The sequence below is a fragment of the Penicillium chermesinum genome (assembly GCF_028974085.1).
Source record: "Penicillium chermesinum strain IBT 19713 chromosome Unknown utg000008l:1.0-1752722.0:1.0-1753981.0, whole genome shotgun sequence".
NCBI lineage: Eukaryota > Fungi > Ascomycota > Eurotiomycetes > Eurotiales > Aspergillaceae > Penicillium > Penicillium chermesinum.
Window position 1 is genome coordinate 331155 of NW_026695318.1, and position 27011 is coordinate 358165.

At 46.6% G+C, this 27011-nt stretch overlaps 11 protein-coding genes across 11 annotated transcripts; 6 read left to right on the forward strand and 5 right to left on the reverse strand.

Moving 5' to 3' along the window:
- Window positions 1–290: 290 nt before the first annotated feature.
- N7468_009911 (uncharacterized protein) lies at window positions 291–989 on the reverse strand (the record flags this gene model as incomplete). The annotated part of the gene is made up of 1 exon (XM_058479206.1): window positions 291–989. One exon carries the CDS (start codon window positions 987–989, stop codon window positions 291–293), a length of 699 nt encoding a protein of 232 aa, XP_058325774.1.
- Window positions 990–2807: 1818 nt separating this feature from the next.
- Window positions 2808–3611, forward strand: N7468_009912 (uncharacterized protein; the record flags this gene model as incomplete). The annotated part of the gene is made up of 1 exon (XM_058479207.1): window positions 2808–3611. The coding sequence occupies one exon, from the start codon at window positions 2808–2810 to the stop codon at window positions 3609–3611; it is 804 nt and encodes a 267-aa protein (XP_058325775.1).
- A 572-nt stretch (window positions 3612–4183) lies between these two features.
- On the forward strand, window positions 4184–5929 carry N7468_009913 (ankyrin repeat domain-containing protein; the record flags this gene model as incomplete). The annotated part of the gene is made up of 1 exon (XM_058479208.1): window positions 4184–5929. The coding sequence occupies one exon, from the start codon at window positions 4184–4186 to the stop codon at window positions 5927–5929; it is 1746 nt and encodes a 581-aa protein (XP_058325776.1).
- A 477-nt stretch (window positions 5930–6406) lies between these two features.
- N7468_009914 (uncharacterized protein) lies at window positions 6407–7390 on the reverse strand (the record flags this gene model as incomplete). The annotated part of the gene is made up of 1 exon (XM_058479209.1): window positions 6407–7390. The coding sequence occupies one exon, from the start codon at window positions 7388–7390 to the stop codon at window positions 6407–6409; it is 984 nt and encodes a 327-aa protein (XP_058325777.1).
- Window positions 7391–8999: 1609 nt separating this feature from the next.
- N7468_009915 (uncharacterized protein) lies at window positions 9000–9443 on the reverse strand (the record flags this gene model as incomplete). Its single annotated transcript, XM_058479210.1, has 1 exon — window positions 9000–9443. One exon carries the CDS (start codon window positions 9441–9443, stop codon window positions 9000–9002), a length of 444 nt encoding a protein of 147 aa, XP_058325778.1.
- A 2513-nt stretch (window positions 9444–11956) lies between these two features.
- Window positions 11957–13388, forward strand: N7468_009916 (uncharacterized protein; the record flags this gene model as incomplete). Its single annotated transcript, XM_058479211.1, has 2 exons — window positions 11957–12947; window positions 12976–13388. The coding sequence occupies 2 exons, from the start codon at window positions 11957–11959 to the stop codon at window positions 13386–13388; spliced, it is 1404 nt and encodes a 467-aa protein (XP_058325779.1).
- Window positions 13389–18193: 4805 nt separating this feature from the next.
- Window positions 18194–18652, reverse strand: N7468_009917 (uncharacterized protein; the record flags this gene model as incomplete). Its single annotated transcript, XM_058479212.1, has 1 exon — window positions 18194–18652. One exon carries the CDS (start codon window positions 18650–18652, stop codon window positions 18194–18196), a length of 459 nt encoding a protein of 152 aa, XP_058325780.1.
- A 1631-nt stretch (window positions 18653–20283) lies between these two features.
- On the forward strand, window positions 20284–21660 carry N7468_009918 (RNA-DNA hybrid ribonuclease; the record flags this gene model as incomplete). The annotated part of the gene is made up of 3 exons (XM_058479213.1): window positions 20284–20485; window positions 20568–21135; window positions 21231–21660. The coding sequence occupies 3 exons, from the start codon at window positions 20284–20286 to the stop codon at window positions 21658–21660; spliced, it is 1200 nt and encodes a 399-aa protein (XP_058325781.1).
- Window positions 21661–22249: 589 nt separating this feature from the next.
- N7468_009919 (putative Na/H antiporter) lies at window positions 22250–24157 on the forward strand (the record flags this gene model as incomplete). Its single annotated transcript, XM_058479214.1, has 5 exons — window positions 22250–22367; window positions 22418–23091; window positions 23180–23262; window positions 23320–23728; window positions 23792–24157. The coding sequence occupies 5 exons, from the start codon at window positions 22250–22252 to the stop codon at window positions 24155–24157; spliced, it is 1650 nt and encodes a 549-aa protein (XP_058325782.1).
- A 521-nt stretch (window positions 24158–24678) lies between these two features.
- On the reverse strand, window positions 24679–25019 carry N7468_009920 (uncharacterized protein; the record flags this gene model as incomplete). The annotated part of the gene is made up of 2 exons (XM_058479215.1): window positions 24679–24775; window positions 24829–25019. The coding sequence occupies 2 exons, from the start codon at window positions 25017–25019 to the stop codon at window positions 24679–24681; spliced, it is 288 nt and encodes a 95-aa protein (XP_058325783.1).
- Window positions 25020–25993: 974 nt separating this feature from the next.
- On the forward strand, window positions 25994–26955 carry N7468_009921 (putative calcium/calmodulin dependent protein kinase; the record flags this gene model as incomplete). Its single annotated transcript, XM_058479216.1, has 3 exons — window positions 25994–26270; window positions 26331–26548; window positions 26593–26955. Coding segments are annotated over 3 exons (858 nt in total), but the record flags the coding sequence as incomplete, so codon positions are not given.
- Window positions 26956–27011: the final 56 nt, after the last annotated feature.

Below are 27011 nucleotides of genomic sequence, written 5' to 3' on the forward strand. Positions count from 1 at the left end.
GCCGCGCCTGGCCCCCGTATCATGTATGTGTCAACCTTGACAGATCGGTTGGTCGTAGTTGACTTATCTTCCTCATCTGAAGTGGGTCCGTAACACTCAATAAGGAAAAGCATTCGCAGCCTCACTTGGGGCTGTATTCAGAAGACTGACACTACAATCAACGATAATAAAGCTGAATAGTTTAGTTCAATATAAGATACCTAAGAAATTTCCGACTCAATCAGTTGCAAAATATATACTTTGGTACAGTACTTTGTTCCCTTGGTAAGACCTTTTCTCTCAGCCTTTGTTCATGTCGTAGACTCAACCCCAGTGTAACCTAAAGTGACTGAAAGTTCCACAGGGCCTGGCGGAAGGTTACCGCCTATACCGTCCTCAAATCTGTTTTGGAAGATATATGCATTATCCACCTCAGCAGCGTTTGGAGTAATGGAGGAGCAAATCTGGGTGATATTATCACAGATTTTCATCCCGAAGACTTCAAGGTTTCCTGCTTGTGCAGCTATCGCTGAAACGTCAAAACCAGACCACCCATGGTTAATGAATGATCCAAAGTCGAATTCACCCCAAGTGGAAGCGTAGCCCCCGGCATCGTCGACAGAAATACTCTCCCCAGGCGCAGCTGCCCAGCCTCCTTGAGAATCATCGTCAAAAGCGACATATTGCGTCTGACCGCTGCTCAAATTGAAAATTGTGCAGGCGTGATCGAACCAGCCATCGAGGCGTCCATTAGGCCCAAACTTGTTCCAAATGGCGACTTTCCATATATCAGAGCCTGCTGTCTTAAATTCCGCAACATACTTATAAGCCTTAGAACTCTCTGCAGAGACTCTGATGATGTTGCTCCCGTATGGATTACCAACATTGCCCTTATAGGCTACTCCGGAACCTTCTGATTTTGTAGCCTGACCAAAGCCATGCTTGGAGTAGATTTGAGTTCTCTTTATTGTATTTCTTTCAGAGACCGGAATGCTTGTAGCCTCGATCATGAAGAGGCAAGAAATAACTGCTATCACTGAAAACCATGCTCTAAGACGCATCTTATGATCTGGTTTGAGTCTACCGGAAAGCATGCATGCGGTACTTGATAATCCTCGGGAGACCTTATAGATATTATAAGAACTATGGATCTTAATGATCAACTCTAAACCTCTTTTTCGGCTATTTTGGGGCAGTATAGGAAGCTTTTATTGAGGGCGGACATGTATATTTGATATTCTAATGTGAGTGCTAGGTCTACGGAGAAATGCTAAAGTAACTCTCTATCTCAAGTACAGTACAATTCATAATAAGCATCGAGCAGCTAGATCGGGCATCCAGAGCAAAAGGGAATACAACTGGTGACAGTTTTATACAGCAGGGAACCTCACCTTTTAACACCCTCTTTTGATAATTTTGTTTTATCAGCATATCCTTATCTACAACCATCGTATCATGATGTCGCCAAATTTTAGGATTGATTGGTATACCCATATATTTAGCTAATAAAAGTGGAGGCTGTCAATGGTGGCCTACGTTGGGAACAGAAAAGAACCAGCAACGGCGCTCGTATTCGAGATACTAGAACTAGAGAGGGGAAAGAAGAGGGAGAGGAGGAGAAACTACAGCGACAACCTATCTACTCCGCAGACCTCCGTCCCATCTTTGCCAGTCTCGTAGTTCAGACGGTCCCCTTGTTGCCTAAGGCGGTGACAGAGGCCCCTTTTCTTCATGAATTATCACCGAAAATTATACCCGCAGTTAATAATCAATATCAGGAAATTATTCAAGGCCTTCCAATTTATTTTATCCCATTTTCAGTTGTATTCTGGACAACGTTCGTGCTTAGGCTGCATGTACAGCAGGCACTAAATGGTACATACGACCATTAGAAGAGTTGCGCTCATTGTGAGCTAAACGAAAACAGAAATCCTAACGAAAACATCCCTTAGGATGATTTTGAGTGAAGAAGAATGTTTTAATTCTCAAAGAGATGATGGAGCAAGAAGATTTGGTATATATGTTAATGGTATAGTAGCTTATGTTGGAGTGGAGAAAGTGGCAATAGCGCTGGTATTCGAAATGCTAGAACTAGAGGGGAAAAGAAAGAAGGAGAAAAGGAGAACCACTGTCAAGGGGAAACCTAATCGGAGTTGGGACACAGCAACAACGGCGTTTCAATTTGGAATACTAGGGCTAGGGAGGGGAAAAGAAGAAGAGGAGGAGCTACGGCGACGATCTATCTACTCCCTTCGCGAACCTCCGTCTCATCTTCGCCAGTCTCGTAGTTCAGACGGACCTCGTCGGCTCCATGGGCGGTGAGCGGTGGCAGAATCGGCCAGCGGCTGACAACCACGATGACAACCTCCCACGCGAATCTCCAACCCAACTTCGCCCGTCTCATGGTTCAGATGACTGCTCGTAACCCTAAGGCGGTAACCGGTGGCATAACGGAGTAAGCAGTGACATCAAGCGTGTTTCACTGTACATAGCTTCAAGAAGGTTGATTGAGAAAATCCTATGGCTCGATATATTTAGAAAATATTTCATTTGTACGATATTGTCAGGTACAGTAGCACCCAACTTCGCCTTCTTTATTATAGACAGAGATACTCTCTTTTGAACCCTAATTACATAATCCAAAAATCCTAATACAGTTTAGCCTTGTTTTGAAACCAGGCACTAGTTCTCCGTCGTAAATTTTAAACAGACAGTGTCTGTAAAGCTTTGTATTGTTACTAGTCTTAAAGATACCTGCTACGTGGCCCCAACTCTCATGGCCTTCCCAACTGACAGTAGACGACAGATGATCTCTATATCAGTGCAAGATGGCGCGCAATCTGGACACCTGGCAGCGTAATATGATTGTTCACATGATAAACAGCAAAAGCCGACTCACGACATCACAAATGGCCAAGCTTGCCAAATGTAGCGAACGCTCTATCACTAACATACGCAAGAAGATGCGGTTATTTGGCAGTTCAAACCCTCCCACGATCGTTCCCGGCCCACCACCGAGCATCACTCCTATGATGCAGGACGCTCTTTGTGACCAACTTGCAGAAAGTCCTAGTCTGTATATCGAAGAAATGACTAAATTCCTTTGGGACGAGTTCAATATAGCACCGTCGTCATCTAGCATCCAACGTGCTCTTTCACGGGTCGGCTGGACCAAGAAGACAACTCGACAAAAAGCCAAAGAACAAAATCCTCAACTGCGAGATTTCTATCAGCATAAACTATCCGAGTTTCGTTCGTATCAACTTGTTTTCGTCGATGAATCTGGATGTGATAAACGGGTAGGACATAGGCGGACTGGTTGGTCACCACTAGGAGTGGCACCTGTGCAGGTGGCCAAATTTCATAGGGGGCAGCGCTTCCAGATATTGCCCGCATATACTCAGGACGGAATCTTGCTGTCTCGTATATTCAAAGGTTCAACGGATGCGGTGCTCTTTGAGTCCTTTGTTAGGCAGCTCCTCCAGCACTGTGGGAGGTGGCCCGAGCCGAAGTCAGTGCTCATCATGGATAACGCATCTTTCCATCACTCGAATCGGATCAAGCAACTATGCTCTGATGCAGGAGTCAGGTTGCTGTATCTCCCCCGTATTCTCCGGACTTTAACCCCATAGAGGAGTTCTTTGCCGAGCTGAAGGCTTATATAAGAAAAGCTTGGCCGATCTTTGAACAGGATCCTGACAAAGGGTTTCAAGCCTTCCTTCGACGGTGCGTCCAAGATGTCGGTGCAAAACAGCAGAGCGCCGAAGGTCATTTTCGCCATGCAGGTATAACGATAGAGAAATGGTAGTTGGCCTCAGTTGCAAAGACATATGTACAGTGATTACTGTGGCGATCGCCATTGCCTTGCATTTGCGACGTATTCCAAAACGCAAGAATGTTGTAAAACCTTTTGCCTTTTCTGTGTCACCGCCAACGTTCAACGAGGTAGTTATTTACCAGGATGATGAAACTTTTGCTGAGTCACAGTGGACACTCTCTCAAATCTCAGTCACATGATTTGCCAACCCAAGTATTACTCATGAGTGCCGCCAATTGAGCTGACGCCATACGACAACTTATCTCCACTAGAACATCACAGGGACCCTTTGAAACCCCTTAAGTGTTAGTAAGTCGGCGTAATAATCGCCTGCATCTGTATCCCGTTCATCAATGCCCAGCCGCCCCGGTCTGTGATAATTCCGCGATGCAAGCTTTTCCTGACGCTGACGTCATCTGGTGGAATGCGACCGATTATCACATTCAGTGTCCATTCTGCAATAAAGTTCATCGCCATAGTGTGAACTGGGAGGCGGCCAATACTTTACGAGCTTCTCATTGTGGGAATGGGGGACATTATCGCTGCTGTTTCCCCTTGAGCGATCGTGGCGAGGTTGCGTATGAAATCGACAAGAAGCGAGGACGTTATACGAATATCTGTGTGTCGCAGGAAAATTATGGCGCGAAGCAAGACGATGTTGATCTTTTGGCTCTTGAGCTAGCTGAAAAGGCCTCTCTCGCTGCACAGAGAGAGGCAGGGTTTTCAAGTATTCACGAGGAGTCGAGGGAGGTCATCATCAATCGCCCAGGACATGGAATCCAGCCATTTGAACAAAAACGGATTCGTGGGGCAATCAGCGATTGTGTCAATGGTAATGTTGAATCGGTGCAGCAATATTTGGAGACCTCTAGCGAAGCTCAACTGTTTCTTCGAGGGCGATTTCCTGATGGTCAAACACCACTTATCGCAGCAGCAACTGAGCAGAGTTCCGCGATGATTACCCTTCTCATCAAGCGCGGGGCTGATATCGATGCTACTGGGAATAATGGAAGGACTGCCTTGATGGAGGCAGCGCTATTTGGTTGGATCGACAATGTCAAGGTTCTCCTAGAACACGGTGCAGATAAGAATATCCGGGATGGCGAAAGTCGACGTGCTATTGAGTTTGCTCGGGATCTTCCTAAAAACCGGCGAGAGGTATACGATCGTACCGCAGTCACGTCCACTTCTCGCCGACGATTGGGCTACATCGAGGACACATTTTCAAGGGATATTGACCGAGAGGAGATTTTACGTCTTCTCGGTGGAGAAGATCGGAAATCAAAAATTGTCTTTGGGGGGCCACCTACACTGTCAACCTTGCGCTCCTATTCCTTTGAGGCCTCAGCCTCCCAGGGCTCTCTTGTACTGCGCGGCCCAGTCGAAGAATATCCGATCACGCGTGCTAATAAGACTGTAGCGCGACTGGAACGGGGCGGGAAATTCCCATCTGTTGGCGCTATGAGCGGATGGGGACATTGTCCAATTCAGTCTCTCAGAGTTGATGGCAAGCAATGGACAGAAAATGTCTTCTATATCTCGGAAGTAGTGGGTCATAATTTACTTCCTCTTAGTAAAGATCAGGGTAAAGATGGCCAATACAATGCATGTCATGCAGAAAAGCAGTTGATAGCCTACTTCATTGATCGCCATGTTTTCCTTCCGCGAGATGGCCTCTCAGACGCAAGTCTGGAAGCTCAGGTTGATTCCCAAGAGAATGAAATTGAGGAAGTTCTTTCAAGCACTGAAATTGGACGTCGGGTGGTAGCCCTTCGACAGGAGAAGAAAGACCTCGAAGATGAGTTATTTGATGGGGACGAAAAGCTCGTCGGGAGATATGAGGAAATCAAAACTCTCAAGTCGAAGCTCAGGTCCACAGAGAAAAGGCTCGCCCAATTACTTGCTAGCCATCAGGCACGACCAATTCTGAAGCTAGAAGCTCAACTTGAGGTTCTCAATCAGCGACTTCGCAGACACACCGACCTAACTCACATGGCTCATGCGCCACCGCCGGTATCATTGACTGAGGCTGTTATATTAATAAGCTCATCTCCTTGTTCAGACTGCATCGCGTTCAAGGAAAAAGTCAACAGGTTCTTGAAATTGTCCATCAATTTATTTGCGGCGGTTTAACTTGCCCTACAGCGAGAGTCGAAAGAAAATCTGAAAGAGAAAGATCATCTTCCCTACTCTGGATTCATCATTCGGCGCCCACTCTCATGCTAGAATACTGTTTTGTGTGTTGTGCACATAAGTGTATCTATGAGCTATACAACTAGCTTCCACACATTCCGGATGATGGCCCTACGTGTGTTAACCGTAGCAAATGATATCCTAGTTGCATAATAATATATCAGCGCCGAGGCAGTGGGAGCTGGAAAGCTTTTTTTGGTTTCTTTTTTCTTTTTCCTTCCTTTCTTGATAACGCATTCAACATCCTTATTTGCCAAATATCTGAAATCAAATATATAATACGCGTGAAAGCCACATGCAGAATACCTCAATCCACAAAGATACACTAATTTCTGTGAACCACCGATGGAGCCAGCCACACGTAGGTTACAGTAGTCAAAAACAATAGATGCTCAGTCCACTGCGGCAATCTCAAATTCATTCATTGGTCAGGTCAAGAAGTGCGTTTGGTTGCAACACATTTGCCCATTCATTGATGTCACGCAGGAAACGGCGGGCAGTCCCGATTCGAATGCCTCGCTGAACGAAAAATCCAGAATCTGGATCTTCAAGAATCAGTTCAAGATCGAGATGATTCTCTAGAATCACTTGACAAATTTTACGGAAATCAGCTTTGTACGCCTCCTCCGTAGCGCGTGACTCCAGCCATTTGCAATACTCTCTCACAGCCGTTTCACGAGGCCCCGCAATTGTAAGCGGCTTTCTAGATGATTGCTCGGGTAAGAAAGGAGCGATAACAGGTGCACTGCTATTCTGTGCTGGTAAAACGTTGATCACTGTTGAAGAATGCGGAAGTTCTGCTGTTGAGGTGTCCACCTTTTTTGCTTTTCTTCCTGCCTGACTCTCCAGGATAAGATCACGACGAATATCGCCAGGAACGTCGTCATGGCTTTCAAGAATGCCGCCCTCATCGACAAAGTCGATTAATCTTTCTAGATGCGGAGTCCTGAGCTTGTAATGTCTCTTGTCCTTTGGGTCCTCCCAGCACCAGTCAGATCTATGCGGACAGGATCGGACGGCGCATCGCATTAGGGCATAGACCGACTCCCAGGTCGCAGCCTGTCCGGTAGTTTCCTCTTCCTCTAAAATGTACTGCCTACGCTCATCCAACATTCTGCTGGTCGCGGACACACGTCCCCTCTTGCCAGCACTTCTTAAAGGGCCCGAGGAGGGTCCGTCATCATCCTCCCTATAGGTGAAGGCAACTTCCACTGTGAGCTTTTTCCCTATACGTAGCAGATTGGTCCATTTACGCAGCTGCGTTTCCACGGGTATCCAATTAATGTTAGTGGAATTATAGAATTTTTCCAGATTTCTCTGAGAACGTTCGTCCACTTTGACGGTAACGGCCGTGCCTTCGGACCGTACTCGTTGGTGACGCTTCTTCTTTGTTTGCAGCATGTTCTCAACATCTGCTTGCAAACGCTCTCCCAGTATTCACTTGGAGCTATCATTAAGTCTTCCTCGGTCACTTTCCCTACCGTTCTACGGTTGAGTATCAACTTCCATGCGAGGGTATAGCAGACATATCTCGGCGGCAGCACATCATACTCGCCACCTTCTACCCAATCGGACAATGGAAGAAAGTTCAGGTGACCAGCCCGTTGCTGGTCCGTGGCACAGTCTGGGGCAGGGCTGGCAGAGTATAAGCTGGCTGGCGTGCGGCCGGAGTTACCGGGGTGGGGGCATCCCAAGGATCGATTAACGGAGAATGATAGTCATCGTCATCGTATACGCTATTGGTCGTCATGAAGATCTTCTGGGTACGTGTGGCCTGAGATGTGCCATAACGCGTTAGCCTGTACCTCTGTATCCAATAAGGTCCGGGACCATAGGATGATGGATTACGATAGTGGGGATGCCGATACAAACCGTTACTGCTAAGTCCTGCGTCTTGTCTATCACCTTGACCGCAGATGGACCCCAAAAGGAAGAACCAAGCGCAGAGAAATCGAGCGACTGCGTTATACAGAACTCCCGAATAGGCATTTCGAGGGAGGCTACGACTGCGGTGTTTGTTGTGTTTGTCTGGAATCTTCTAGTGTCTCCAACTTCAGATTCTAGATGCGTATAATTACCTGACGATCTAAAAAAAGATATTCGTATTTTTACAAGAAGATACACCTTATGTTATTTTTAGTAACATGTGATTAGGGTTTGAAAGAGAGTCTCTGTCTTGCAATATGGAAGCCGAAGTTGGGTGCTACTGTATCAATATTTATGTATCTCACTCGAGAAGGAATTGCAGCAGACTCACTTTCTAAATTGGCTTCTTTGTTTTACACAGTTGGACTATTTTCTCGAAATCGATTGGAACTGCAGCATTCTTGATATGGTTAGGGTAGAAGCATGCCCTATATTGCCAATTAGACTACAGTAACATCGAAGCATCTATACTAAGGTGTCTCTAGGGATTGAGGCCACGGCTGAAGATGAAGTTGATATGTATGGCTAGACATGGTATATGCGACACAGGTGGCAGATAAGCACTCCAGGTATCCAGAACGGAGAGCTGATTGCAAGAAGAATTATTATGTATTAGCAATACCTGCTTATCACTGACTGGTTGTAAAATCCCATTATTGAAGATCTCTGTTCTCTGTCGATGGAAAATTTCTTGTTCCATTCTCATCCGCTGTTTTATCACGTATATTTGTGCAAAACGCAGCTCTCGAGACCTATGGAAATTTTCTTCCAGTTTTTGGAGCTTTCCAAGAAGTTGATTGGACCGCCTGATCATACCTTGCTCTTGCTTTTGCCTTCTTCGGGTAATGGCAATCCCATGGTCATCTTTCTGCTTCTGTCGGCTTTCTTCAGTTACCATATAGTTTGGACGACGATAAAGTAACATTTTCTGGGCGATTTCACGATCTCGAAGAACTTCTTGACGAAAAAATAGCAAAGATTCTTGATTCAGCGGAACCTTGACTATTGGAGGCCCCCTTTTCTTCCGTATATGTTTTGCAAATATGATGACACGGAGACCAAGTGATCTTTTTCAAGCATGCCATTAGTACGGCCTCGGAATCCATTTAATAGTAAAACAAACCTGGGTTATTCCACGCTCCGATGCAGCTAATTTGATAGCGTACTCAAGAAAATCACACAAGTTCTGCTTTGTGCTTTCAAGGCCTCTTAGCTTTTGCTCATTTTGAGTTGTATGGTGAGCCATATTGTTTCGAATTTGCTTCGACTTTGTTATTAGCCGACGGAGGGCCTTTACTTCATCGTCTCTCATAACTTTAGCGAGGCTTCCATCGGGCTCCTTCAAATGCAGTCGAATGATCTCGACTATAGCTGGTAAATCAACTGCCTGATGGCATCTGTACCCTCTCATACTCATCCCATCTGCATCAATAAGCTCGCACAAAATGTAGCCCAGGAACTCAATTTCGTCGGTCCAGGTTGTCAATTGTGCTTGGCTTCCAAAGTAGGCTTCTGGGTGTACTGACATCGTGATTGAATGAGTTTTATGATAGGGGAAGTTTTATGATAGGGGAAATCGTTTGTACTGCTTGGAGATCTAAATTTAATAAGTGAGGCGGATGAGCTTATTATTATGAGTCTGATATGTTGTTGACGTCATGACTTGGACGACTTTTGACGGAACCCTACTTTGGTGGGCATTATTGGTAAGATAATCTAAGTTAGTCGGTACTGAGCTCGGCCAGGCAGTGGGACATAACTAGCCGAGAGTTTATCAATGAAATATCTAATTGCAGAGGTATAGTAACCCAGGAATTCTGTACTGTACCTTGTTAATCAATCTCTTGTTTTTAATGACGTGGATGGGTGAACCCCGTTGGCACATAAGATAGAGCGCCTCACGACCCTTGTGCAGGTCCGAGAAGTAGCGCTTCAGTCATGCCACCATTACCGTTCTGAACGAGACTCCTTCTGCGACTACATAAACAGCACAATCCCTTCTCACACAGTGCCATCAAGGCCACGGTCCCCAACTGCCACCCCGTCCTCAATCCCTCTTGGCTTGCCGAGTGACACACCAACCGCACCTGTCCAATAGGCTGCTCAACGCACATTCCACGGGGGCAAGGCCGCGAGATAGTTGGCAACTGCGAGATTTTGTGTAGAGAGTATAGAATTCAAATAATAAGAGAAATTCCAAGAAGCTGCTCATAGTATTTCTCATGATTTTTTCACATTTTATTTCCTCTAAAATGGCACCAAGACTACTTCAATTACCCTTTTTGTTCTTCTTTTCCGTTGCCCTGGACGTTACGGGAATTTGAGTGGATTAAACTTGCAGGCTGATCTTTCTCAGCATTCAAAGTCCTGCCACGTTGCATGCGCAAGAGACAGGCGCTCAAAAACTGGGGAAAGCCCCTTGAAAGGACTCCGATGCTTTCCTAAGGTAATGTAACCAATTGGTACTGTATGGTCTTCCATTATTTACAACTTGATGGATGAAGGCTTGGACGTAGTACAGTTTCGTACAAAATCCATACTTTGGCCCCGTTCTTTGTCGGTAAGTGTTGAAGCTAGGTCCTTGGATATATCTTGGACGGGCGAATTCGTCTTTGAAATCCATTTGACTGAGATTTTTCCTCATCATCCATCAAAAACGCTTTCTTTCCTTTGGGTTTTCTTCTCTCCATTTCTTCATGTTTTGGGGTGCGGAAAACAGCCCAGGATTGATCCTCAGTATGGAGACATCTATGTATCGATAATGTACATCCGCAACATAGATGGTTAGTTATGATGCTGGGGTTAGTGAGGCGGTGCCGAGGCTTGCCGGTCCGGATACATCTGACTTGTGATAAAATGGTGATAGTCAGCAGTGTGACCCCACTTCCTTCCGTCAGAGCTTTGCTCAATTCCAATCACACGATGCATTCCCTCGCACTCTTCGCATATCGCTGCATGGTCGATGCAGCCAGAATAAGAACGGTCTTTGTGTTATTCTCGATGCTCAGCCATCAGTGGTCATAGTAACATTTCTTGACACGGATACAGAAGAACACAACAGCTGAAAATGATCCTCCATCTCCACCAATTGCTCTGTCAATTTCCTCTGCAAGTCGGCTGTCTCCGGGGAGGCAAAGCAGCTGACATCCCTCCAGCCACCTAAATAAAGAGCCCAGCCACCTGATGCTTTTTTGACGGGAAACACACAATCTTTCTTGAAGCGGTATGCAATTTTATGCTTATACAGCAACTCGATATTTGACCGAAGCTCTTGCTTCAATTTAAGCAATGTATCGAGGTCGAGTTCTAAATCTTCAACGCGCTGCTGCAGAGTGACCCAGTGAAGACGAGGGTAGCTTAGCACAAGAACACGAGACCGAGGATCTGCTTTAACGATCCTGGGCGTATGTATAGTGAGGGAGCGGAGCTGCGAGACTTGACGAAGTACGGACAATTCGCGGTTAAAGGAGAAGTCGTCATTTGGATCAAACTAAACCAAGGATGATGGTCAGGATGTTTACTAGCCTCATAGATTTTGTAGGGTCAGCAGGACAGACCTTGCAAATTTTCCATCTCTTTCCTTTTCTTGGCTTTGCTGTTTTCTGCACGCTGGAGTATGTCTTGTTGATAGCGTCAGATGTTTGTATGCGTTGACAGCTCTCGATTTTGGATGTGTGGTTGCGATGCTCTTTCGGGGGTGCCATACTAAGGTACATTGATGACCGATTCGGCTCTGGTAAGGTTTGCTCGGATAACTTTGGGCGCTGCGCTGTTCTTGATGGCAAGTATCCCATCGTGATAGAGGTACGGGGAATAGAGAAAGACCACGTAGTGACGATGTTGAATTTTTTGGTTGTTTACGTGGCATTACGCACAGACCCAAAATATTCACCGAACGGTTGCCTGGGATTCTGCGGGGCAAACGGGGTCAAAGGTCTTGGCGCCAGAGGTGAATCGCTGTATGCATATTATTATACCTTACTTTGGCACGCTTCCGATAAGGGATCATTCTTCGCTTAGACTCTAAAGAAACTTATCATCATGTCGTTAACTATCGATGCATTTTTGGACCCACAGGAAGGGCCAGAGGCTACCGAGTTTCTACATACGCTTGCCTTTTCCGCGCATGGCTCCAGTGACGATAGCCGGTATTCGGTGCTAGGGCAAATCAGACAGTGGGGTGAATTTGACTCATCCAACCTTGCCTCGAACTCCCAGATCCGTAGCATTTTGGACCTTCACTTCACCCCCAAGTGGAAGCCTTGGCTTCCCGACCTTGCCCGCGTTATACATAACGAAAGGCAATTGGAACACCTCTATCACATCACGCTCATCACACGTGTGAACATAGCTCTCCAAAGGGCACTTTCACCGGGTAACTGCGTTACTGTGGTAGTGTGCCCTGGCTCATTCGATAGCTATGATCCTCACAGCATTGACGGGAAGGAGACAGTTATCTTACCAGATTGGATCGCTATAGAAGGCGACTATTCGCCACACGATGGCGCTTTTCCGCCATTAGAGACCCTGGCACGCCAGCGCAAGATCATTGCCGTCGGAGATACGAAACTGGTCCGCCTGCCGTCGAATTTCAGCTCACAGAGCGAGAGGACCCGGTATGCAGGGCTTGTTGACGGAACACATTCGTGCCGCCGTAGTTACCTCGCCCAGGTGCAGCACTACGCTTGCATGCTCTATACACGTTTCGCATTTGTTCTCACAAATAAAGAACTTTTGCTTGCACAATTTCTGCAAGAAAGAGAAGCAACACCGCGTCTCGATCGCGAACGTGGGCTACGATCCGGAACAGGATTCCAGACGTTAGAGCATGGCTTGTCATCAGACTTTAGGACATCTGAGCCTACCGGAAAATTCCAAGAGCCTACAAGTGGTGGCAAGCCTCTACATACTCCTCATTCTAGACCAAAAAGAAGAAATATGAGTGGTGAAACCCCCTCTCGCCAATCGCCTGCGGTGTCAGGTAATTGGGCTGGGGACGAGGGCTTTGAGTTGGCTTCGTCTCTATCTACCTGTTCTCAGATATATGAATTTCCATCAAGCCCCCCCTGCATCTTCCCAAATGACAAGAGAGCAGGTGGTTGACGCGGCTTCAAAGCTTGTGCCGAGCCCAAGTCGACATCCTCCTGAGCAAAGTTCGTCTTCAACGTACCAGTTTCCACTTACCTCGCCTGAATCAGTAATTTCTCCATTGATGAGCCGAAATCGATCAAGCAGCTTGACATATGCGCCGTCCGAACGTGATAATGAAATTGGAGAAGTTCTAGTTCAAAGCATCAGGGTTCCAAATCTTTATGACCCGGATAGCGTAGTCAAAAACAAGCAAGCGGTGACACATCCAGCCAAAGCCTTGTTTGCTTTGCTAATGCTTGCCTATCTGGTAGGGCCACAAGGGAGGAGTATAGGCACAGAGGAAATCGGATTTGGGTCTTTACTGGACCAGGCGACACGATAATCCCAATACAGCTGCCTCGCCTTGAAGATCCAAAAATTATAATTAGATCACCACAGTGTCTGCTAGAAAGTACTTTCCACTATTAGCAGATACGGTAGTTGATATCACTCATACCGGATCAAAGTAACTTTTCAATCTTTTCCGGAACCTTGACGGTAAGGGTCATATGTTGTTTATTCAAAACCCCTTTCCTCCTTCCATCAGAGCAACAGGTCCACTCAAGTGGCAAAACGGTGTTTCCTGAGAACTACACGTATGATGAATGGCGTCTATGCCGGCTATAGAAAGTCTATGTTAATGACCCTGTCGGCTATTTATCTTTGCTTTTCATGACCAGCATACTATATGTAACACGTCCGACAGCACCATAAAGTGAAGCCCCATAAATATACGCGAACATGTTGGATGCTCCACTCTTTTCTTTGGTACGCAAGGTATGGCTGTGCTTTCATGAAGTTGACGTTGATAGGTGGACAGCTTCCGAAGGCTATGGTGTTCCGTAGGAACCCCCCCCTCGACGGAAATTTTAGTTCCCATGGATTTTGTCACTGATAGCCTATGTTGAAAGCGGAGAAACTGGCAGCGGCACTTGCATGCAAGGTACTAGAAATAGAGGAAAGGAAGAAGGAGAGGAGGAGGAACTGCGACGACAACCTATCTATTCCCTCGCGAACCTCTATCCCATCTCTCGACAGCCTCATAGTCCGGACGGCTTCCTCCTGTCTCAAGGCGGTAACTATCAGGCGGCATAATCTGGTAAGCAATGACAGATCTAGCCTTCTTAATGAGCAAGGAAAAAAGGGTAATTATGTAGCAAGCTCGGATTTTCCAAGTGGCCAGTGCAGGGATCATAGATTCAAATTGACTAGAGTGGTAAAATGGAGTGTTCAAAATGGAGTGCAACATACTGTACATGCAGGAAAGTACGCAATTCGGTAAAGATTGACTTTGGTGATTCCGAGACTCTGGGTCCTTTCTTAATTAAGTCGATTGCCACGGGTGTACAATTTGAAATGTGCAAATACGCACAGCACGCCTTAGGACGATCATTTTGCTGTATTAGTGAGCGGGAGTAATTGGAGGGACGATAAAAGATGTAGATATAACAGATTCATCAAGGCAGGAAGGACAAAGTACGTGCAAAACTTAGGCGAAACGGTAATTCAGCATATAATATTCATGTTAGTGAACTGGCAGCTGTTCGCTGCGTTGCACTATCTGTTTGAGCATACAATGGACTATTTGATGCGACGGTTAGTATCAGGCACCTTTAGCCTGCTTACTGAACGTTGCCATACTTCACAAATGGATCAAACATGACTGCGCTAATACAACTTGCGGCTTTACTTGGAGGTTGATTCGCTCTCCGTTGCTCCCAATCAATTCCGGCCCAGCCTCGTGGGGTTTGCTTTAAATATGCTCTGTCAGTGCCTTAAATGGGCAATCCAATGCGTGTTCTGGCGCCCAGTCACCGTAAGACGTGAAAGATGCCATAGTTAGAGCGTTGATATGCTTAGTTTCCAACTGTTGTTTCTTGACCTACATATCGAGAGGTACGCAGGCAAGTCGTGTACTGTAAGATATGTATAGATAAATAGGACACAATATATGAACGAAGAATTTCACATACTATAGAGAAACCCTTCTTTTGAGCACCCTCTTTTGAGCACCCTCTTTTGAGCACCCTCTTTTGAGCACCCTCTTTTGAGCACCCTCTTTTGAGCACCCTCTTTTGAGCACCCTCTTTTGAGCACCCTCTTTTGAGCACCCTCTCCTGAACACATCCTATACGGCACATCGTATCATGATGTCCCCAAAATTTGTTCTCTCAATTGTTAGCTTGATTGATCTATCGATGTATTATCCAGAATTAGATTTACAGTTAAGAGCGTCCATCTGATTGTTTGAGATCTATTATTCTGAGAATGCCGATCGCAGTTGAACTTCGGATAACAGTGATGTCTGTGCTACGCATAGAATCGGAAATTCGTATTACACCCGATGAAGATCGGTTTGAGCTCTGGTGGAACTCACAAGCAGAGATGATGTTGTATGTAAACGAAACGGAGAAGCAAGGAGACTGTGCACATATTGCAACATCAGCCAGATCTCTCACTCAGTATTGACATACATAGATTGAATAAAAGCCTAAGTTTGGTATCTAAGACGAAAGGCAGGATCAGGCTTACAGAAATTCCGGACAGAGCGGATGACACGCAAAGTAAATCCAACGGAGTGCCTGCTTTCCTGCCAACTCAAAAATAACTCCCACCTCGATCTAGCTCAAGCACAACAGCTATGTCCGTCTCTTCCGCTGGCCTCACTATTTGGGGGTTTAAGCGAGACCATCTGATAAATCGACAAGATTTGCGGTGTTGATGCAGGGCGGCGGGGGCCAAAGATCAATACGAAACTCCTAGATCCGGAGAGCGGCTAGTTAGATCCCCTTAAGTAATAATATTTGTATCCATACTCTTACCAATCTGCCAGTCATAAATGGTAATTTATGTCTTATGGACTTCAAGATCTACTAAAGTATTATAGTAGCAACTACTATCTGTAGATCGTATATAATTACAATGCGTTGCACGGACATCAGTGTAGGCTACACTTGCACTTTCTACTTGATGTCAGTGTTTATTTTGAGTAGTGCCAAGGCTGCTCCTCAGAAAATGAGGAGAAGGCACCTGAAATTTGGACTACTAAAACTAAGGAGAAGACGGAATAAGAAGGGAAAGAATCCTCCACCCTCTATAAATCGAACAAACGAGCGAACAGAATAAGCTTGACCAGTCAGCTAAACCTCAACGACCAATAGATTTAGACTATCATTGACAAGCTGTTGATAAAGCGGGGCTGGGTTGAGCTGACGGATAGTTACAGTATTAATGGTTCGTGACTAGAATCTATTTGTTTCCGACATACCTGATCTAGTAAATTACCCCCAGGGTGTGGCTGTACAAAGTTTTAATGTGGCTGTGTATAGAAACCCAATTTACCTTACAGAACTCTTGTAATCCAGGGGGAGCTATCAATAGGGGCGAACCGTGTAACACACGCTAGTAATGTAATTAATTAAATTAGAGCTTCAGATTTCAACAGCTGTGCCTACAGTAAATCACCATTACGCATTTGTGTTTGCGTATTTATATTCTTTATCATTATGGTTATTCCAACATGGAAGGCGACTACAGACTTAATTGTACCCCTAAATTGTTTTCGAACTCTGGTGTATGTCTAGTACTCGAATCGAACCACCTATCCCCCCTAGCTTCAGTCAACCAGATTGAACAAAGTAGAGCACTCGCTGGGGACCATGAGGAAGATCTAATATAATTCCCCTATATTGCACTAAAATCCAAGATGTTGAGATGACGCTTCCGTTAAACTCTGGGTGTCTGATACGGGTGTTATGAGCCAGGAATTTGAAATTAACACACGCATTGATACAATCAATACATATAGACAAGTTTTAGTTCCTACATAATATATGGGCTCTGCCTCATAGCTAATATTCCCTATTATGCGACTTCAGCCTGTCGCATGCTTTGTGTCAGGACCGAAGTCCTCCGATCCACCGCTGGACACCTCAGGCCCCGCTGCATGACATCGAAGGATAAGTACTGTAATGCCCGTCGAAGGATAATGATGAAGCAACGCGCCCTCTCGAAGGGTAATGATGGGGTAAACGAGCCCACATAAGCTATATATAATATGTCTCCTGCACAATATAAGCAGGCTAGCGAACAGTTCAATACAACTGCCTACCCCTTGTTCTATTGCCCGTATCGCATCCAATCCCCGTAAGCCGCACCTTACACTTTGTCTAATATTTTCCCACATCTCGTTATTCAACTATGCCTAGAAATGAATTTTAAGAGCCTTGTCGCTTGTTGGTCAGATGGTGTCACAGAATGCTTCTAGTTTTTGTATTCCGCTATCCGTAGAATCTATAGAATCGTGTAAGGGAGGGCAACTGTCATTTCAGAATTCTAGCTTTTATAGCCAGCCTGTTTGATCGCCGGGGTTCAAATTGATAACTCTCGGATGAAAGCCTTCGTTTCGGTCGTCCCGCATAGGATCTGAGTGGTAAATTACCCCTAGAGGTACCAGCTTGCTCTATTAGTTCCTTAGTAACACCGTCGCTAGCCATAGAAAGTGCACCCACACTGTTGCCAGACGCGGGCAAGTGAGGATAGTAATCAGCTGAAGACAGTACGGAAGAGAAGCAGAGGAAGAATTTCCTGTCTACCGTATGATAGTTCAGCATAGCACTCCCGAAGAAATCTTCTCGTTTCTCATAACATGAGCCTAAAGGGGGCCATATCTTATAAAGTTCAATATGAATCCTCCCTGTGAAGTTGTGCTCCCAATTGGCCCCCTCTAGTCGTTGTGTCCCGGCCGATTCAATTATCACAATTCCATTAGGCCGTTTGTGAGATACACAAACACCAGTACCACGATCGTCCCCCCTCGTCTCTAGGAGTGAATGTGAGAAACAAACTTGGGTTTTCTCCTTCCAGACGGACGGCCACAGCACCTTGCCCGAAGAAAGTATCGTCTTGGGGGAGATTCTCCAGGCTGCAAGGTATACCTGACGAGAAGGTAGTTCGAAAAATCACTCGGTTGACAAGAAAATTCTTTGACCATGTAGCCCCCTTCCCATCCGGGGCGTAGAATCGCATGGTCACACGACCTTGTCCGCTTCCTCCTTGTGTCTGTTTGGATTTATTCAAGTTGCTTGATAGTGTGTTTCCTGCATAATTAACATGTCAGCGAACGTATTGAACGTGTACAACACGGAATCACTCACGAGACTGTATTTCATCAAAGAAAGCTTTAGCTTGTGAACAATAGGCATTTCGACAGTGATCCGCGTGATTGTATATCTTGGCTATTTCATAGTCGATGGCAGTAGACACGGAAGGATCCCAGGTCGATGCTGCTTTGCCCAAACACTTGTGATCATTCGCCTCGCTCTCCATCCCTGCAGCCCCAAAGTGGTCGTCGAATGAATCCTCGGTGACTTTCAATTTTCTGTGGTCCGACTGAAGCTGGTTATCTGACTGAATCCTTTCTAGCGGTTTGGTGGGTACAGGGATAGAGGACGAAGCAATAGCTGCTTCATGCTTCCCCGGAAAGGCAAGGTCTTCACCATGCAATGCCCCCCAAAATTCCGGTGTAGTCATTTCCTCAGTGCCGGCGTCGGACCCAAGATGGTCTGGCTCATTGGGATGCCAGCCCTCGGAAGCTGAATCCGACATGGAGTGGTTATTTGTGACTGATATGGAATTATTGAACATGCCTGACTCATGGGCAACCATAGAGTAACACAAGGCCAATTCATGCCATTCACGCCACCAAGTCGGGACTGAACAGTACAAAGAAGCTTTTTCCCTTCCAGGTAAGATATGGTGAAATGATTAGGATGAGGACGATTATTTCTTGAGCATAGGCTCAAATATATACCCTCAGTAAATTGATATCATAGGACGTCTCCAGAGTTACGACCTATCTTTAAGCTCCTAGGAACCTAGATAATCATAGATTATGAGCGGGTTAGTGAACTTAGCTACAAACACAAAAATGGCGTGGAGTTTGATAGTTCCCAGGAGCATCTAGCGGCTCCCTCGGCTGAGAACTTCTATGGATCAACCAATCAGTCATCCGGCAAGTTCCTAGGAGCAATCTATTTCGGGGAATTAGGCAAACCCGCAGAGATGGGGCTTGATCAAGCATGTACTCCGGTGCACGTGCTCAGTGTAGAAAGAAGTTGCCCAGAGTAAAACTTGCGGTCCTCCAGAATGGTCATGTGATTTCTCTAAGGCTCGCTCCAAGCCTGTCTAGGAAAATGTAGAAACCAGAAATCAAGGGCTCCTAGGAGCATACAATTTAATTGATAGGTTGATTAACTATCAGGCTTTGCCGAGGCGTATTGACTACCAAAATGAAACATCAGGTTATTGATGCCACTGCTTTTTGGATGGGATAGTGGGGCCAATCTTAGGAAGAGAGTTTCACGAGGGGGCTAGCGTAGGTGCGGTTTATTGAGGTGCCTTGTGCTCAGGTTGTGCTCAGTGAGCTAGTCCGAGCGCTCAGTGAGTGGATCAGTGGGCTTACATAATACTCACTGAGCCGATCAGGGCGCTCAGGGGCGTGCTCAGATCTACTCAGAGAGCATAAAGCGGCGCTCAGTGCGCCCGAAAGCGGAAAGAGGAAGCCAAGCCATCGCATAGGAAATCCATTACATAGGCAAACCCCTGGCAATCCTTCCTTGCAAATTTGATGGTATCCGGATCAATCTACATCGAGACGTAATGCAAAGGGGGCTGTCAAAGCCTAAGTGGTATCAGTTTATTTTTGCTGCAGACAATCCAAAGGAAAAGAGAGGAAAGAAAAAACCTTCCATGAATTATACAAAGACGATCCATTTGAGGCAATAGCTAGAGTGTCACAAATTGGGGGATCGACCACTGCGGAAGCCCCAATCAGGCAAGGGCCCCCCTCCCTTTGCCCAGAATCAGACCCCCCCCCCTCTTTCCCGATGTTCTCTCTACCTCCTACTATTCCCCTACAAATCCTTCTCTTCACTCAATCCATTTCTCATATGCTTAACGGCCTCGGGCTCGCCTCATATTCGTTCCGTATCCCTTACCCTGTGGCGCAAAAGATCTGCAATCTCCAAAGTTATCTCTTCTCGCCCTTGAAGCTGGGGTCTTGGAGTTCGTCCTCGAACTACCATCTCCAAACTTGCTCAACCAGTTGTTCCGTGAATTCTAGCCTCTGTCTCATACGTCGCGTTTCTTCCACATCACCTAACCGCTTCAATTTGACCGCGCCTATCATCAATCTACCACACCCATATCCTCCGGCCATTTGCCCCGATTTCGACGAAATGAAAGGCACCACTCCATCTTCAAGTCCCGTCTCCAAAACTTCCAGTAGATCAAAACCAAGCGCATCCCCCAGTGCAGGTACCAAACGGAAAAGAGAAGATGGCGACAAATTTTACGCGGTGAAGGTTGGACACAAACCCGGCATTTACAACAACTGGCCCGACTGTTTAGCTCAGATAACGGGATTCAAGAAAGCCATATGTAAGTTGGTGCGACAGGACGCCTGCTTCTTCTTCACGGGCCTTGCGTACCAGCAAGATACTAACCCGTTAATGCGCCGCAGTTCAAAAATTCCCGAGCCGCGAAGAAGCAAACGCGTTTATCACCGGCGCCAAGCCCCCGCCCGGTAGCACCAGGACAGAAGAGCCACGGTACTACGGGATACAGCGCGGTCGTGTCCCTGGCGTGTACACCGAATGGACAAAGGCGCAGGAGCAAATATCTGGGTTCCCGAGGCCCCGATATCGCAAATTCGCGACGCGGGAGGAGGCGGAGGACTTTGTCAAGGCTGGCCGACGAGAGCCACCCGTCGGATTTGGACAGAGTGAACCTGACAACGCAACACGTGGGATTGAACGCGAACCCCCGAAAGATGCGGATGGTATTGAATACCCGGCTGGAGACGGTCCCCTTCCTCGCGGTGCAGAGGATGGGTTCGACCCGAATGTGCTCCTCGATCCGGCTACGGGCAAAGTCGTCTACAAGACCCCGGCGCAAAAGGTAGCGACCAAGACACAGGCGACAGCAACGGCGGGAATGTTGCGCATTTACACCGATGGAAGCTCGTTACGAAATGGTACGCCACTAGCCTCAGCGGGTGTCGGCGTTTACTTTGGACCAGGAGACAGCAGGTATGCATAAGCGCTATTTTTTTTTCTTTTGTCATTCTTCTTCTTTTATGTATACATGAAGTATTCGTTTCTAACTAAAATATCCGTCCTCCCAGCAGAAATGTTTCAGAACCACTTAAAGGAAACCGCCAGACAAACCAGCGAGCAGAACTAACAGCAATTCTTCGAGCTATCGACATCGCGCCTCGCCACCGAGACGTGACTATCTTCACTGATAGTCGATATGCTATCGACTGTGTGACAAAATGGTACATCAACTGGCGACGGAATGAATGGATGACGAAGGACCACAAGCCAGTAGAAAATAGGGACCTGATCGAGTCCATTCTGGTCAAAATCGAAGAACGCAATGAACTCAAGGTCAGAACCCTGCTCGAGTGGATCAAGGGGCATAGTAAGGACCCCGGAAACGAAGCTGCCGATAACCTGGCTGTCAATGGGGCACAGCGCGGTGTAAGGGAAAAAGCAGAGGCGCAGCGGGTCGGCCGAGATTTACCAGATGAAATGCTTGAAGAAGACTTTTGAAGCTCTGTTCTGCATACTCTCGATACATATGGGATACATACATCGTCTCATTCCTAATGACAACCACGAAGCAATGCTCCTGGCTAATTACGGGGGGGTTTGACCAATTGACCGTTATCACGAAGGTACTTCTGTAAACTCCGTCTGCTGGATTGTTCGTACTTTGTCACTTTTATTCTGCCGTGAGTCCCCGCAATTGTGTGCGGTGAGGCAGGCGGTGGTTTTTGGCTTGGCGGCACCGTTGGTTTTTGTGGGTTTTGCCCACCTTACGGACTTTACCCTCGTATTTACCCCTCTGGTCTCAGGAACAATAACACAGAGCGCCTTTCTATGGTTTCGTCTGTCAAGGAAGCCTACAAGCCTTTCCATATGATAGAAATTCCCTTGCATTACCCTCTCATTCGTACAATGATCCGATAACACGTGCTGTTATCCATTGCCTGCTTTTCGGCAAAGAATTTACCAAAGATCATCTCCAAATTTTTCCCATCCTCATTCCCTATCTTATCTTATTTCTGAATCGGGCATTTGCATCTCGCATTTCGTATCTTGTGTACAGTCACACCCTCCCGGTGTCATCGACTTGAACATGCCGACCCTCTCATTGATTAATTTCAATATCGTCTGTGCGACCCTAGGCGGTTTCATCTCGCTTTTCGGACTGGTATCTTATCTTTGTAAAGAGCGGTTCTACCTCTCTGAAGCATGTAAGCGACACTTCCCTAATCTTATGGACCTAATCTTAACATGCCAGCAGTGATCTCAATGCTAGCGGGGGTTGCGTTTTCACCTCACGCAGCTAACTTTATTCGCCCTGAGGACTATGCCTTGCACTCGGCAGGTAATCTTGAAGCGATCACCCAGAACTTCACCAGACTAGTTCTGGGCGTGCAGCTGGTTCTAGCAGGTGTGCAGCTTCCCAAGCGCTATCTGCAGATCGAATGGCGGAGTCTTTCATTGCTCCTCGGACCTGGCATGGCGGCCATGTGGATCTGCAGTAGCCTAATTGTCTGGGCTATGGTTCCTCATTTTGAATTCCTTCATGCCCTCATTATCGCGGCATGCGTGACTCCTACGGACCCCGTCTTGTCTAATTCGATTGTCAAAGGCAAATTTGCAGATAAGAATGTCCCGCGTCCACTGCAACGCATCATCATAGCCGAGTCTGGGGCGAATGATGGACTGGGCTATCCTTTCCTCTTCTTCGGTATCTACCTGCTGAAATATGTGGGTATGGGCGGAGAGGGATACGGTGGTGGCGCAGGAAAAGCCATGGGACTGTGGTTCTATGAAACATGGGCGTATACCATCCTTCTGAGTGTGGCGTATGGCACTGCGTGTGGATGGCTTTCGAGGAAGCTGCTTCACTGGGCTGAAGAAAGACGATATGTAGATCGTGAAAGTTTCCTGGTATTCGCCATTGCCCTTGCGGTAAGTACCTCTATAACCTTTGCCACTTTGCTTTTTGGCGGATGTCAACCGATGTCGATCGAGCCATTGTACTCATGGAGACCGATAGCTCTTTATCCTTGGAACTTGCGGACTCATCGGAACCGACGATTTACTTGCCTGCTTCATTGCTGGAAATGTTTTTACGCAAGAGTAAGCTTGTTAGCCCCTCGAACCTGACCGATGACGGGCACGCACTGACAGGCCTAGTGACTGGTTTCGCGTTGAGACGATGGACGACTCACTCCAGCCGACGATCGATATGCTCCTCAACTTGTCCATGTTCATGTGGTTTGGTGCAGTTTGTCCATGGTCGGAGTTTCTCAGGAATGATATTATTCCGCTTTACCGACTGGTCTTTCTGGGAATTCTTATCCTGTTGGTTCGTCGCCTCCCAATCATCTTGGCGATGCACAAATACATCCACCAGATTGAGCATCTTACGCATGCGGGCTTCGTAGGGTTCTTTGGCCCCATTGGAGTCGGCGCAATCTTTTACCTGTCTATCTGCCGAGAGAATCTGCTCGAGATTGTCGTGGATGGTGAGGTACGGGAAGATGCGCAGAGGGTTGCAGATGCCGCCAAGATCGTCGTCTGGTTCCTTGTGGTCTGTAGTATTGTGAGTATCTCATGTTATGAAATTTGTCCTTTATTACCCGTCCAAAGCTGATCGTCAAGCTAGGTTGTACATGGACTGTCGATCCCTATCGGGAAAGCTGGCTATCACCTTCCACGCACTCTGTCTCAGGCTATTAGTACGCAAAGTAAAGACGACTCGGTCAATGTCTCTAACTCGGCGGGGACTCACAGTACTGCCACTCCTCTTACTGAAAATACTCAGTGGAGGCAGAACACCCGCCGACGCGCACAGCAGCGAGAGAATACACCGAACTCGACGGTGTTCCGTCTTGGGGGCTCAGTGATTCGTACCGGCTCTCCCTCCAGTCAGGCGCAGCCCGGTACAGGCATGCATGACGAACCTGCAAGGCCCGTCAACGTGATAACCCATGACCAAGTGTCTGCACCTGTGACTGATGAAAGTTCTTGATCGTTAAGTGGAGCGCCTTCGTCTGCTACTATTCTAGATGGGTTTTCTTCACCATCGCTCGGTTTCGAGTGGGGTGTTCGTCAGCACTCGTTCCAGAACCTTGGAAACTCGGCCTTCCATTCTCTCTACTCCAATTTCCTCTTTCTTTTTCTAACTCAATTTTTTATGCAAATATCTTGATTTCTTGCTCATATTACTTTTGAGTGAAGGTTGCATCTAAATCCATTGAACAGACCTGCTGCTTGGCCAAACGGGGTCTGTGTGCTATATACATATATGTCACGGATTCCAGCTAGAGGGTGTACTACATAAGGCGTGCCTGGGCATATCTGCACATGAGGTGCGGATATGGTGGTCTTTTGGCTCAGCTGTTGGAATATTAGCCCAGGGATGATCCTTCACAAATTGGTATTTCATATAGGCACACCAACACTTCCTGTTCAGTAACCCGTCCCTCGCTCTCCCCTATAGTTTCCAACCCCAGAATTCGTTTATATGAGGCTCATTGTGATATTACAACGTCACTTGTAATAGTGCTTTACAGCGATCACATTTTCGTCTTTGTCGATTTCCAGTGTTGACCAGTGCTGGGCTGCATCATTTGGGCTATCGGACTCCCTTCAAGGTGTTAGACAAGCAGGTATCTCATAGCCTGGAGGTTCAGCACTCACTTCATGGCGACCTCGACTGTTTCGGGTTTCAAAGTATCCTTGTACTTTTCAGCCACGTCGACGAACATGTCCTGAGTGATCTTCGGTAGGAAGGGCCTCTCCCATGCGTTGGTTTTTTTGACATAGCCGAGAGCTACCTGCTTTCCATTTGAGGTTGTCATATTCTTAATGGACTTGCTTGTACGGTACATCTTGGCTGTAGCTTGTGTTTGACTTCAGAAAGTGACAATCTTGATGCGTACTTGACACACAGATTAGGCTTCGACGAAGTAATTTGGAGATGACCACGATCGATGGCAATATTTATGCTTGATATACAAAGTAAGGCCATGGATATGTACTTCAAACAAAACGCTTAGGTTGAAAAATGGCAGGGGTTACATCTGTTTGGGTTCGCTGCTGTTATGGCCTGCACTACACTACATTACAATACACTATATTTCTCTACATACACTACATTACACTTCTCTACACCACATTGCACAAACTTACTACTCCAACACAATTTACCCTACCTATATTACTAATTACATCCTAGGTACCCTATTCTAGACTCGTAAAGGATAATTTCACGTCCATCTGGTTCGTCCATCGGATTCGGATAAGCAAAAGTACCCCTTAGCAGGGTCTGAAATGCTGTCAGCACTCTCCAAGATGCGATTAGCCACAGCATAATATAATTAAATGCAATAAGAAGCGTAGATAGCGTCAACTCAGCTACCCTCATCGGGACCCTCCCTCTACGTTTTTGAGATCAGTTGTCGAGGTTTGGGGCTTCAGAGGTTAGGGGGGTGCTAGTCATCATATCATAGTTAACTAACTAACTAGTTAACTAACCTTGGAACTAACTAATTATCACAAAGCCAAGCCCCTTCATTTCCTTCCTCAGTCGCATATCTATCCTCCGTATACATCAGCTGTGTGACATATATAGGCCTTCTTTGGTACACAGCAGGGACTCTGGCTGTCTTTCGAGCGCCCCAACCCTCATGTTTCGAAGAACGCTGACGAGAATGGCGAACACGTCGAATGAATATATTGGCGCCACTGGATCCCTTTACCGATTCAAAAGCATTATCCAGGAAAGACCATATATGGGCCGCGTATGGTTGGCAACGTCTGACTCACTACATATCCTTCTTGTTGCGAATTGTCGCTTATAGTTCCAAGGTCCGGAGAAGACACATTTGTCTTAAAAGACATCCCCCGGGATATCTTCGACAATTTCAACGAAAATATCAGGCCACGATTGCGCCAAAGTCCGCACATACGACTGCCATGTGACACCATTCCTGGCCAGCGGATCTTCGTGTATAAATACACGACGGATGGATTTTTAGGCCTTGTAAGGCGAGGCATCTCAATGCGAGCCCGGAAACAGATTCTCAAATCAACCATGCTGGGCATCGCTGAACTGCATGAACAGCAAATCGTCCATCTCGGTATTATCTCGGCGACTTCTAATCTGGTCGATTTGAGCTGCTGATACTAACGTGACATAGATATCAAGCCGGATAACATCATGGTTGACTGTCAATATGGGAACGAAGAGACGATCATCATATGTGCACAGCTTGCTGATCTTGAAAACGCCGCATATCTCCCTGTAGGTAGGTGCATCAAGGGCATGCTTGCTGGTAACGACAACTGGCGCAGTCCAGAAGCGCACTTTAAGGGTGAACTCAACAAGCCAACAGACATGTTCGCCTTTGGAACGCTTGTAAGTATGCCGGTCCTTCTTCAATCCAATTCTAACTATGCCAGTGCATATATGCGTTCCTGGGGCGTGTTATCTTTGGCCCCGACGAAGATTTCCGGATACATCAAGCGCAGGGTGTATTGCCCGCTTTCATACGCCTACAGCGCCAGGTTTCATACTTTGGTGACCAGCAAGGGATTAATGGTCTATCAAGGCATATCAGTGACGATGAAGTCAGCTGCCACGTCTTGGAAATGCTATGGGATGGGAGAACAGACGAACAAATACCCTACAAGCCTTTTGTGGAGTGGCCAGACGTCAGCGATGCGGCTTTCAGGGAGCTTATAGAAAGACTCATGAACTTGGATCCGGCGAAACGACTGACTGCCCGAGAAGTATTGGAGCACTCATGGTTCGCAGATGTCTGAAGCTGTTCAGAACACATGTACACATGGACGCTTTCATCACTCGATCATACGTTGCA